This window comes from Rattus norvegicus, chromosome 19, assembly GCF_021556685.1.
Source record: "Rattus norvegicus strain SHRSP/BbbUtx chromosome 19, alternate assembly SHRSP_T2T, whole genome shotgun sequence".
In the NCBI taxonomy this organism is placed as follows: domain Eukaryota; kingdom Metazoa; phylum Chordata; class Mammalia; order Rodentia; family Muridae; genus Rattus; species Rattus norvegicus.
In genome coordinates this window covers 26,215,001-26,228,050 of record NC_141552.1, presented here as the reverse complement: position 1 = coordinate 26,228,050, position 13,050 = coordinate 26,215,001, and the positions used below count along the sequence as shown (strand labels likewise).

General features: G+C 43.4%; 1 protein-coding gene across 1 annotated transcript; it reads left to right on the top strand.

The window, feature by feature from the left end:
- The first annotated feature begins 7,323 nt into the window (after positions 1-7,323).
- Positions 7,324-11,957, top strand: LOC147999267 (uncharacterized). Its single transcript, XM_087596516.1, has 6 exons — positions 7,324-7,519; positions 8,473-8,663; positions 9,787-9,930; positions 10,564-10,730; positions 11,453-11,558; positions 11,682-11,957. The coding sequence occupies exons 2-4, from the start codon at positions 8,620-8,622 to the stop codon at positions 10,691-10,693; spliced, it is 318 nt and encodes a 105-aa protein (XP_087452642.1). The 5' UTR covers positions 7,324-7,519; positions 8,473-8,619; the 3' UTR covers positions 10,694-10,730; positions 11,453-11,558; positions 11,682-11,957.
- Positions 11,958-13,050: the final 1,093 nt, after the last annotated feature.

Here is a 13,050-nt window from a genome sequence, read left to right as displayed (position 1 = left end):
CCAGTAAGAGCAGCTCTCAGGCGAGCAGAGATCAGCAGAGACCCCAGACCAACAAGTACGCAAGCATAACTCCATCCAAACTCCTTCTCAATATCCCGTGTACTCCATGGGTCTGGCCTCAGCGTGTGTCCTGCGTCAGCACATGTGTCTGTCTCAGCTGATATCACTCTGCCCATCAGCCCGAGTCCAAGGAAACAGCGAGAAACTACACAGCCCACCAGAAGGGTTTTTGCTGTGGTTCTATGAAGTCCCAACAAATGCAGCTCAACTACAGAATGCAAGGCAGACCAATGCATGTGTGTCCTTAGTGCAGAACCCTTCATCACGTGTCCTTTCACATGCCTGCTTTAGCAGAACATCCTTTTACCTGTGTCTGCCTCAGTGAAACATTCCTTCACACATCTGCCTTAGCCTTTCACCTGTGTCCACTTCAGGGAACCACTCCTTCAGGTGTAGAATTTCTCTAGATTAGCAAACCGCATACAGAACATTCAGAACAAAACAAGGTGTGTGGTCAGCATGTCCTTGAGCCAAGTCCCTTCTCCTCCTCAGTGACAGCAGGCATGTTACAGCAACAATATGAAATGGCTGGCAGGCATGTGACAAAATGGCAAAGCTATTCTGAGGGATGTCAGACCGTACCAGCCAGCAGCTCAACTGAATTTTTAAGTTTTGATGTTACAAGTGAATATACTCGACCTTCAAACGCTGAGAGAGGCCATTATAATATGAACTATATAAACTAGGCCAAGACCACCTCTAGGGCAAAGGCCCTCAGCCTGTGGGTCGTGACCCACACGGGGTCTCCTATCAGATAGTTTACACTACAATAAAGATTCATTACAGTAGCCAATTTACAGTTGTGAAGTAGAGACAAAATAATTTGTAGTTGGGATCCCCACAGCATGAGGAACTGTTCTAAAGTGTTGAGGCCATAGGAAGGTTGAGAAACACTGCTCTAGGAAATTATGTTTCCTTTCTCTTTCATATTTTTCAGACAGAATCTCAAACTGTAGCTGAGGTTGGCTTGGCTTGGAACACGTGTGTAGTTCATGCTGGCATCAGACTTATGGCAATTCTCCTGCTTCAGCCTCCTACTCAGGAGCCTACCAGGGTGAGATCACAACCACGGGTAATGGGATTGCTGTTCTTAGTTGTCAACTTGAGTGTACCTGGAATTAACTAATGCCAAATGGCTTGACGCCCTGTGAGGGGGATCTCTCGATCTCTCTCTCTCTCTCTCTCTCTCTCTCTCTCTCTCTCTCTCTCTCTCTCTCTCTCTCTCCCCCTTCTTTCTTTTTTCCTCTCTTCAACCCCCTCCTCTTGGTCCTCCTCCTCTTCTTTGTTTTTTTTTTGAGACAGGGTTTCCCTGTGTAGCTCTGGCTGTCCTGGAATTCATTTTGTAGACCAGGGTGGCCTTGAACTCAGAGATCCACCTGCCTCTGCCTCCTGGATGCTGAGGCTAAAGGCATGAGCACCATTGGATTTTTTTTCTTAATTAAATTATTTGAAGCAAGAATACCTACTTCTGATCCAAATCTTTGAGATGAGGAGATAAATCTTTAATTCAGATCTTTTGAGATGGAAAGGCCCACTTCTAATCTGGACCACACCTTCTTTATGTTTTTTTATCTTTATTAACTTGAGTATTTCTTATTTACATTTCGATTGTTATTCCCCTTCCCGATTTCCGGGCCAACATACCCCAACCCCTCCCCCTCTCCTTCTGTATGGGTGTTCCCCTCCCCATCCTCCCTTCATTACCGCCCTCCCCTCAACAATCACGTTCACTAGGGGTTCAGTCTTGCAGGACCAAGGGCTTCCCCTTTCACTGGTGCTCTTACTAGGCTATTCATTGCTACATATGCAGTTGGAGCCCAGGGTCAGCCTTTGGGTAGTGGCTTAGACCCTGGAAGCTCTTGTTGGTTGGAATTGTTGTTCATATGCGGTCTTAACCCCCTTGAGTTCTTTCAGTCCTTTCTAAGATTCCTTCAATGGGGGTACCATTCTCAGTTCAGTGGTTTAATGATGGCATTCGCCTCAGTATTTGCTGTATTCTGGCTGTGTCTCTCAGGAGAGATCTACGTCTGGTTCCTGTCAGCCTGCACTTCTTTGCTTCATCCATCTTATCTAATTGGGTGGCTGTATATGTATGGGCCACATGTGGGGCAGGCTCTGAATGGGTGTTCCTTCTGCCTCTGTTCTAAACTTTGCCTCCCTATTCCCTGCCAAGGGTATTCATGTTCCCCTTTTAAAGAAGGAGTGAAGCATTCGCGTTTTGGTCATCCTTCTTGAGTTTCATGTGTTCTGTGCATCTAGGGTAATTCGAGCATTTGGGCTAATATCCACTTATCAGTGAGTGCATACCATGTGTGTTTTTCTGTGATTGGGTTACCTCACTAAGGATGATATTTTCCAGTGCCATACATTTGCCTATGAATTTCATAAAGTCATTGTTTTTGATAACTGAGTAATATTCCATTGTGTAGATGTACAACATTTTCTGTGTCCATTCCTCTGTTGAAGGGCATCTGGGTTCTTTCCAGCTCTGGCTATTATAAATAAGGCTGCTATGAACATAGTGGAGCATGTGTCTTTTTTATATGTTGGGGCATCTTTTGGGTATATGCCCAAGAGAGGTATAGCTGGATCCTCAGGCAGTTCAATGTCCAATTTTCTGAGGATCCTCCAGACTGATTTCCAGAATGGTTGTACCAGTTTGCAATCCCACCAACAATGGAGGAGTGTTCCTCTTTCTCTACATCCTGGCCAGCATTTGCTGTCACCTGAGTTTTGATCTTAGCCATTCTGACTGGTGTGAGGTGAAATCTAAGGGTTGTTTTGATTTGCATTTCCCTTATGACTAAAGATGTTGAACATTTCTTTAGGTGTTTCTCAGCCATTTGGCATTCCTCAGCTGTGAATTCTTTGTTTAGCTCTGAACCCCATTTTTTTTATTTTAATTCATTTATTTTTTTTAATTTTATTTTATTTTATTTTTTTTTATTATTAACTTGAGTATTTCTTATATACATTTCGAGTGTTATTCCCTTTCCCAGTTTCCGGGCAAACATCCCCCTCCCCCCTCCCCTTTCTTATCGGTGTTCCCCTCCCCACCCCACCCCCATTGTCCCCCTCCCCCCAACAGTCTAGTTCACTGGGGGTTCAGTCTTAGCAGGACCCAGGGTTTCCTCTTCCACTGGTGCTCTTACTAGGATATTCATTGCTACCTATGAGGTCAGAGTCCAGTGTCAGTCCATGTATAGTCTTTAGGTAGTGGCTTAGTCCCTGGAAGCTCTGGTTGCTTGGCATTGTTGTACATATGGGGTCTCGAGCCCCTTCAAGCTCTTCCAGTTCTTTCTCTGATTCCTTCAACGGGGGTCCTATTCTCAGTTCAGTGGTTTGCTGCTGGTACTCGCCTCTGTATTTGCTGTATTCTGGCTGTGTCTCTCAGGAGCGATCTACATCCGGCTCCTGTCGGTCTGCACTTCTTTGCTTCATCCATCTTGTCTAATTGGATGGCTTTATATGTATGGGCCACATGTGGGGCACACTCTGAATGGGTGTTCCTTCAGTGTCTGTTTTAATCTTTGCCTCTCTCTTCCCTGCCAAGGGTATTCCCCTTTTAAAGAAGGAGTGAACCATTCACATTTTGATCATCTGTCTTGAGTTTCATTTGTTCTAGGCATTTAGGGTAATTCAAGCATTTGGGCTAATAGCCACTTATCAGTGAGTGCATACCATGTATGTCTTTCTGCGTTTGTGAACCCCATTTTTTAATAGGGTTATTTGTCTCCCTGTGGTCTAACTTCTTGAGTTCTGTGTATATTTTGGATATAAGCCCTCTGTCTGTTGTAGGCTTGGTAAAGATCTTTACCCAATCGGTTGGTTGTTGTTTGGACCACACCTTCTGCTGGCAGCTCATATCAAGGACATGGAAGAAGGAAGTTTGCTTTATTAATTTGCCTACTTCTTCAGGATTTCTGCATGTACTGAAGACCAGCTGAAATATCCAGGCTAATGGACAAAACCGTTGGGGTTCAGGAGTTGCCCCATAAACCACACAAACTCTGACCTCACTTAGAGAGGGATGGTTTTTTGAATGCCCACCCTAAGACTGATCATCAGAGACCTAGCTGAGAATTTGTCAGGCTAGGACCCTGGACATTTTTCTATGTCAGTTTATAAAGTCTAAACCTGTGAGGTCATAGGCAGATGCTGGAAGGGCTGTCTGGTTGTCAGCCCTGACTCAAGCCATTTTAGACAACAAAGGTTCATACTGACTTTTTATCTGTTTAAAAATTTATTTATTTATATATAAGTATACTGTAGCTGTCTTCAGACACACCAGAAGAGGGCATCAGGTCTTATTACAGATGGTTGTGAGCCACCATGTGGTTGCTGGGATTTGAACTCAGGACCTCTGGAAGAGCAGTCAGTGCTCTTAACCATGGAGCCATCACTGCAGCCCTCATATTGACCTTTAATTTTATTGGTCCTACATGAAGCTTATACTTATGGAATTTAAGATTAAGAAACCTCACAACATAAACAACTTCCTCCCAGTGGTTTGGGAACGGGTGGGTGGGGGAGCATCCTCGAGGGGGCTGGGGAAAGGGGTGGAATGCAGGGTTTTTGGAGGGGAAACTGGAAAAGGGGTTAACATTTGAAATATAAATAAACAAAATAACCAATAAGAAAAACATACACAAGTTATGTGATCATGCCTGACCCTGCTGTGAGTTAAATTATTTTCAGAAACAATGATGGGCGACATATTACAGCAAGAATATGAACTATCTGGCAGGCATGGAACAAAATGGCTAGGGGGATTGGCTTCAACAGGGGCAACTACTGCGTTTTAGACCGTCCATTCCTTGTTGAATTAGCTGTACCACAGCCTATAAGCCATTCTAATAAATTTTCTTTCTCTGTATACAGAGTCATTCTAGGAGGGATGATTGGTTATGTATTATTAAATGCAATGCTGATCATGAAGCCCCACCACTTCCAAAGCATATGCAAGTGTAAGTAAGTTACTGAACAATTGAACAGAAATTAAAATTTGCTGCATTTAGTGCGTGTGTTGGCAGGCATAGGGAACACCTGGCTGCTTACATCTCTTGGTCATTATAGAGTAGTGGGAGAACTGAGATCCACTGAGGAGGTCTCTCTCTCTCTCTCTCTCTCTCTCTCTCTCTCTCTCTCTCTCTCTGGTTCTTTTTTTTTCTGGAGCTGGGGACCGAACCCAGGGCCTTGCCCAGGGCAAGTGCTAAATCCCCTACCCCCTGAGGAGGTCTCTTAAGCAAAGACCAAACTCCTTGCAGTTACACTGGGTTCCAGGCTTGTTCTCCTGTTTAGGCTTCACTGTGGTCTATGTACACTCAATGCATTCTCCCCATGCAGGTTCACATGGACTGAACTCAGAAAGCTGGGGTTAGGAGAAAGATGTCTGGTTAAATAGTCCACCAGGTTCACATTGTGTCAATGTGATTTAATCTAAGGACAAAGAAGTGGAGTTTCTCTGATGGCTTTCTTCTAAACCCTTGAAAGGATCACTGGGGTTTGACCTCAGTACTTCATACTTCTTGCTGGGTCAGCAACACTCAGGGAAGCTTGAGATTGCCATAGGCACAGTATTAGGCTAGATATACTGAGTAGATGATACTAAGTTGTTCAGATGGTCATACCCATTTGCATGGGTTCTTAATGTGCACCTAAGGAAAGAGAGATTAATTTCCTGAGAATAGGAAGATCATTTCCAGTTCTTTTCTATCATTCCAGATTGAAAGACTGGTAGGGAGAGAATGGTAAATAATCAAGAATTCACAGATGATGCTTTGAATGAATGGTGGGTTTCTGTGCTGGTTTTAGACAGGGTCTCAAGTATCACATGTTGCCCTCTACATGGCTGGCCAGGTTCACTTTGAGCTCAGATGAACCTCCTTCCACTTTCCAATAAATAGGCTTACAAGAGTGGCCTCCAAGGACTGTGAGGACAGCATTAGCCTTTGACAGTGGAGGTGTGCAACCCACAACTATAGTTTTAGCCACCTTTTTCCATGTCTACCAGCTATTTCAGATTGTTGCTGTTCTATGCCTGACAATCAAGGACGCAGAAAAATAACCAGATAGAGAGCAAAGACATGGTGATCACATCCTTACCTCTTCTGTACATTCTGGATGAGGTTTGTTAAAATTCCAATATTGCAAAAAGCTTTATATAGGGCCCATCACATCAAGGGTCACTGTGCACTGTTCTATCTAAAATGGTCTAATCAGAACTGACTAACATATAACACTTCATGCAGTCCTCATATGAGAAGCTTGAGCTTTTTGCTTTGACTTTTTCTTTTCTCTTTCCTTCTTATTTTTTGATATATAAGTTGAGAGAAAGATAGTTAGGGCCATGAATTTGCCCCCAAAATTTGAACTACGGATGTGATCAATCAGTGTTAATGTGTGAATTCTATACAGTATTCATTTTTTACTATGATAGATGCTTTTGTGTTTGGTGTGGTGGCCATTTCCCAGTGTACAGGTGCTGGGACCTTGCTCTATCCACTTAATGATGTTTATAGCTTCATTTTAGATGTTTATGTGCACCCCCTATATCTCTTGACTATTTTATTTTTCTGACAGAAGCTCATGGTATATCTTACTCAGGCTTGTGAGCAGTGCTCCTTTGTCGACATTGGTGCAGAGAGGAGAACCCCACAAGCAGAATGAGGTTCCCTTCACTGGTGGCTCTAATTTGCACTTTCCTCTGCCAACTGGTCTCCACACTTTGCCTAGCACTTTAAAGACATCAACTCTTTCTCCTAAGGAATTTCTTGGCAATTATCGATTGCTAAGCACATGACTTCATGAGTGTACCCTAACACACACCCATGTTGTAACCTACCATGCAGTCTATTTCTGGATGTGATTTAAAGCACCCATAATAATGAGACAGGAGAACTTTTGACTGCATATTCAAGCTGGTGTGAAATCTCAGGAAGTTTTAATGGCTAACATTGGTGAATGAGGACGATTTGAGTTAGGATGAGACATTTTTGGGCAGGATTTGGAAGGAAACATTCATTTAGATGCATAGGAATTACTAAGGTTTTTATAATCAAGCCTAGAGGAAAATTTGGCTTTGGAAGAAGGAGATGCTCAGTGGCTCTGCCCCGGGAAAGTCTCCTGGAAAGGGCACCTCAGCTTATGCTCAGTACAGGGAGAACATTAGCAGGGAGACAAAGTCTGCTCCCCATGACATCTGCTGTCCCTTCTATGACACTCTATTGTCTCCTAGAGAGTTCTGGCATCCTCTGTGATGTCACCAGTGTTGTAGTGACAACCAGTGCCCTAGTTTCTCTCAGACTGAGTCTGGTGGTTACATCCTAAGACATGTTTTCCCGTCTTCACAACCGTTTTGGGAGGGGGAACGTTGATTGTGGAGAGACTAGAGTGAAGGAGTCTGGCCTTTCGTCTCAAAGTAATGATGGACAAAGACAGCACTTCTGGGGAATGTGTAGTAAGTTCTGGGCAGTATATTTTGAGCTTCCTGTCAGGGGGGCTGCAGGCTTAAGCTGACCTTTCTAGCAATGGGCCACAGCAACTGGTGCATCTGAAAAGGAATTGAATTTCCATGAATATCACAATTCCTGAAAGTCAAGGATTTCAGAACTTTAGATTCTCTATCCCCACTGGGAGGATATGGTTAGGCCAATGCTATTACACTGTGAACTTCTGGCCTTTACTTTTCAGTTCATTTGGTATGTTACATTGATATAAAAACACGATCAGGAGTCATGGAGGGTCCACCTTTTCTGAGTTTAGACAGGGCAGCAATGTACTTCACTATCATTGCTTCTTTAAATACAGTGGATATCTGACAGTAGGAACAGGGAGAGAATTGTGCTCCAGGCAATAACCTTATGTTCTTACTCCTTCTCTGATTTCTTCTAATTGCAGGGTCATCGTTAGCTTTATATATTAGAGATGTGTGTTACAAACATGTTTCTACAATACCAAAACTATTTGGAACATATAGACCAAGATTCAGCCTGTAACCTATGGGTTCTTCTGGGGCGTTGGATATTTCAAATAGGGGAATTGATAAATCTGTTGACCATGTCCTCCCTGGAAATGCGTTTTAAATCCAAAGTTGTTGGCCTAGAGTATCAGGGTAGGACATCTGAGTGTCTCCAATCACTCAAGTCTTGGATGGTGAATTTATCATCTGAGTTCTGAAACCACAGGGGTGAGGAAACAAAGCTGTACCCTGTTCAGCTGATAAGAATCCTGGAGAAGCCATCTCCATGGTACATGTAAGCACGTGATGTCCTGCATAGGGCACACCTGGCTGCTTACATCTCTTGGTCTCTATAGAGTAGTGGGAGAACTGAGATCCACCGAGGAGGCCTCTTAAGCATAGACCAATCGCCTAGCCGTGACACTGGGTTCCAGGCTTGTTCTCCTGTTTAGGCCTCACTGTGGTCTATGAACACTCTATGCATCGTGCCAAGAAGGAAAAGGAGAGGCTGATTGAAGAGCTGCAGCTCATTACCGAGGAGAGAAATGACCTGAGAGATCACCTGAGGTTTCTGACAGAGAGATCCATGAAGAACGGGGATGAATCGCTCCAAATTCTCTTGTTTCATTCCTGGGACTGCAAGGTCACCTTCATCTTATCCTATTAAGGTTTTGGGTTCTAGAAAGCTGTGCCTCCCTAACCACCCTGTGCTAAACCTCACCTCCCATATAGAGGAGATTCAGAACCTTGACCCTTCCTGAGGAGTGAGATGGAAAATGGACTCATCTGCTTCCATTTATTGAAAAGCAGATCTTGTGGTCTGAATGAAGAATTCGGGGATAAAGTCAGGGAGAGTGAGTGTCTAGTGTGCATTTGCAAAGCCCTTGACAGCTGGTGGCTTTGCAAGATTGTAATTGCAGTGAGTTTATGGTGAGTCTCTGTACTTGCTAGGCAGGGGACTGAGTGCTGGAAGATCCAGGCAGCAGCCTGAGGGGCCTGGTCCAAAACTGTTCATCTCAATGCTTGACTAGAAGGTCTCAGGCTCAGGCCTGTTTGTTATTGTCTGTGTGTCTTGCCCTCTGAGACAGCAATGGTGCATGCATTTCTCCTGGTTCTCACAGTGCTCTCTGTTTCCATATTTGTCTTTCTCTGACTCTGTTTACATTTCACTTTTTTGTGGGTGTGTCTTAGTCTGTGAGTCTGTGTGTGCATACATCCAAATGCATATGGACAACTTTTAAATGTTTATATTTCCCTCCACATTGGAATCTAGGGGTCTATGTCCTGGCCTTAGTATTTACTTGTAACACCTTCATGGTGAAGTGAATGCTTTGTTCTGGGAGCCCCACTGTCAACAGCACAGTTCTTTGCCTATGTGGCCACTTTGTCTGTATATTTGTATTCGTTGTGCAGATTATAATTTTGTGATGATATATGGTCTATTATCAGGACAGGAGAAAAGAAATCACAGGTTTCTGGGTGTGTTGGGTGGGGGAGCATGGAGAGGTGTGGCCTAGGCTCTTGATAGCTCAACTGGCTTGACTGCAGATTTCCTCTTGGTTGAACAAAGGGAGCCAGGGAAGCCTCCATCTGGATGCCGAGATTCTGGTGTCCTGGACGCAGAAAAACACGTTTCTGAAGCTGAAGAATATCCAATATGTAGAATTCAGAAGGTGTCCTTCCAGGACTGGGGTAGTACAGGACCCACCCTGAGTTCATATCTTCCTAAATGCTGATGTTCATTGTATTCTATCATTTGGGGCCAGGCCACACTTCAGGCCAAATCCATATTATGGAGACCTGGAGAGAATGGAGGAGGCAGTCATGTCAATTCTGCACAACTTAGACATGGAGAACACTGAGATCCTTGAGAACAGCCATAAGCTGAAGAAGGAGATTACCTTCTCTAGGTAAGTCCTGGTCAGAAAGCCTATCACCTGTGGAATGGCCATTTCTGATTTCTTTGTTCTGGATTGGTCGGTCTTCAGCTCTGGTTCTATCTCTTGTGCTGTTTACACATCGGTGTGCCAGGGTCATTAGGACTCAGTTTTCAGTTCCATAAAAGAGTGTTCCTCATCCCAGGATTGTCTAGGCATCTTCAGAAGGCTCTAGATAGAACAGCACTGATGGAAGTCAGCAGAAGGTTATTAGGCTGACCTGGACCTCTGGGGTCACACCAGGTTTTACAACACTCAGTGTGTGGACCACATGGTTAGCATGACCTTCTCTTGGTGCTACTGACCTCCTTTGAGGGTGTTGGCCCACTGCTAATTGATGTTGCCCCCATGCATTGGGCTTTCATGGATAGATGTAGATCTGTGTTCATTTTGAGAGATGTGGACACTAATTGGTGCTCAGGCCAAGCAAACAATTTTTTCTTCCCCGAATTAACTCTTTGTGGTTTGTGCAGCAGCATTATGTGTATCGAGATGTATTTTATTAAGTCTGCATGGGTATCTGGGACCTGGTAGAGTTAGTGGTACTTGGGAGTAGGAATGGGAGGAAGGGGCAGCATGATCTTACTATGCAGACTGTATTTCCAGAAACCTGCTCAGCCAGCTCCTGATGGAGAACACATGTAGGAAGAAGTTGGCCCCACTGAAGCAGGAGAGCAAGGAGGTACATCTTGCTTGTGCACTGAACCAGAAATATTTGGTTGACTTCAACAAGTAGGATAAAGACCAGCAACGTCCAGACCCAGCATCATCTGGTAGGGACAAACAGCTCTGTTAGCTTAACAATATCTGATAAAATTTGCCAATTTGATACATCTTTGCTTCCTCCTACCTCCTTTCTAATTTACACTCACAACCAGCCAACCACCTCATGTAATGGAATTGTTCATTGCTCTGCCTATGCACAAGTATTCTGGGAAGTTAACCACTTTTCAGAAATGGAATTATATTGCAAGTATATTTTGCTGCTCTTTTTGAAGCTGCAGTCTAGAAATGGTGACAGATTAATAACACACCTCATTATTGCATATCCATGTGATAGATTGGATCCTATGCAGAGCTTTGAACAAGTTCGTGGTTCTTTGACAAATGACACTCTGTGGTCCTGTGACTTCTTGTGTAGGAAGCACCTTTCTGGGATAAGAACTAAGTGCAAATGTCAAATTAGTACTTGTCATTGGCTTTAACCTTGGTGACATATGGACATCTCCTTTCTTCTGGCAACCCAATGAGGTCTCTTCCCATTGCCCTGTTCTTGGTTTGCACTGGTATAAGTCTGGGTCCCATATTGTCAGCCAACATTACAGTGAGGCTTGCCGGGGATTTTGCCCTACCTGCAGAGTTAGCAACAATGATATCAGTTAAAAGGTCCATGTCGACTGTCCAATAGAACTGAGGTGGTAGAAGGCAGCATTCTGACAGCTGGCTAGCATTTCCCCACCAAATCAGTGTCTTAAAAACTGCCTTCCTCTCCCAGGTCTCAGAAAGTGCAAGAGAGCTGGAATTGGACACACCCCAGTAAGAGAGCTTCCTGAAGAATGAGTTGCTTTCTCAGGAGTCCCTGATGACAAACATCCTGAATGGTAACAATATTTTTTGGATGAATATTCTTCCTCAGAGTTAATTTGTCATTTCTTAGAGACCCTAAATTTATATAACACTAAGCCAGCCTGACTGATTGAGGTCTTACTCACTTTCTTCTTCAGAAAACACAACTTGAGAGACAGCTTGGGGGACCGCCTTTCATTATGTGAGCTAGAGGAGAAACAGCAATACATCTGTGCTTCTACATGTTCGTTAAGAATATGCTTATGTTTAGAAATTTTTTTGTTATGATTTTAATTGAAGTTTTCTTTTTGTTGTTTCATATTTATATGTTCTTGTTACTATTTTTTACTTTCAAATATTTTTAAATATTTTTATTCATTTTAATCCTGTTGTGTTGTAAAAATGTATTTGTTATGAATAAAAATTGAATTCTATCTCTTGACTCTTAAGACCATCATTCTTACTCAAGGGTTCTGTGGACCTAGAACTGACAGCTAGAGATGGATCTCTGCATGTTCTATGGAGCCTGGGCTAATAAGTGAATTCAAACTCACTAAGGGGTACCCAGTGTGATAGTGTTTTTTGTGTGGATAATGTGGCTGTGTCTCCAACAAACACTTTATGATGTAATCACTGACATACTTTACCCAATTGTTAGGGTCCATGTGGTTCTTCTGAGAGAGCAGCAGATGCTCTAACCTGTGAGTCATCACCACAGCTCCTGCAGGTGGCTTTTGTTATTCCACAGGAGGTGCTGTATTAGGTGGACAAGATCACCTATGATTAAATAGAGAGATCTCAGGAGATGTGTATTCACAGGGAACTTACTGAGCCGTACATGCTCAATGTGTTAGCTTGCCAGGCATCCCTACAGAGCTGTGGTGTTCCCACTCCTCATTGTGGGTCAGGATCATCCTCCAGCACCACTTAGTTTTCATATTAGAGCAGATCTTTCACCTGTTATCAATGATGACCATATGTATTATGCACATCTGATAAAATACAGAATAGAAACTAGATTCCTGTAAGCCAGCTTGGCATAATGTGTTCTATTGATAGCAAGAAACGTATCTTAATCTAAGCAGTTTAGGGAGAAACCTCAAGAGCATACATAGTGAATGCTTCCTATAGCTGTGAACACAGGTTTCTTTTGGAGAGCAGGCCTGTGCAGGCCCAGAACCTAGGTTGGGCAGTTCAAGCTACCCTTTTTCCATGGCCAAACTGGGATCATATTGAGAATGTATTTTTTCCAGGTGACTGATTTCCAATTTATGGAATTGAACTAACTTACTGAGAGTGGAGGTGACGCACAGAGTTAAAGTACAGAAGGAGCAATCCAGAATGTCCACAAAAACTTGCTGTCACCCCAGGGCTTTAAAAGCTCAGCAGCTAGAGAAGCAATGTAGTATTTGGTTATTCTCATGCTTAGGTCTAGTCATTCATTATAAGCTGAACATGACACAAAAAGAATCATCTGTGTCAATACAGAAGCTAGTTGTAACTAGATTCACCCCACACTATCACATC

Excerpts from the sequence above, each read along its gene's own strand:
- LOC147999267 (XM_087596516.1), top strand. The coding sequence starts at position 8,620 with ATGAATCGCTCCAAATTCTCTTGTTTCATTCCTGGGACTGCAAG. Across the intron at positions 8,664-9,786 it reads TTCATTCCTGGGACTGCAAG|GCCACACTTCAGGCCAAATC; the intron begins GTCACCTTCATC and ends ATTTGGGGCCAG. Across the intron at positions 9,931-10,563 it reads AAGGAGATTACCTTCTCTAG|AAACCTGCTCAGCCAGCTCC; the intron begins GTAAGTCCTGGT and ends CTGTATTTCCAG.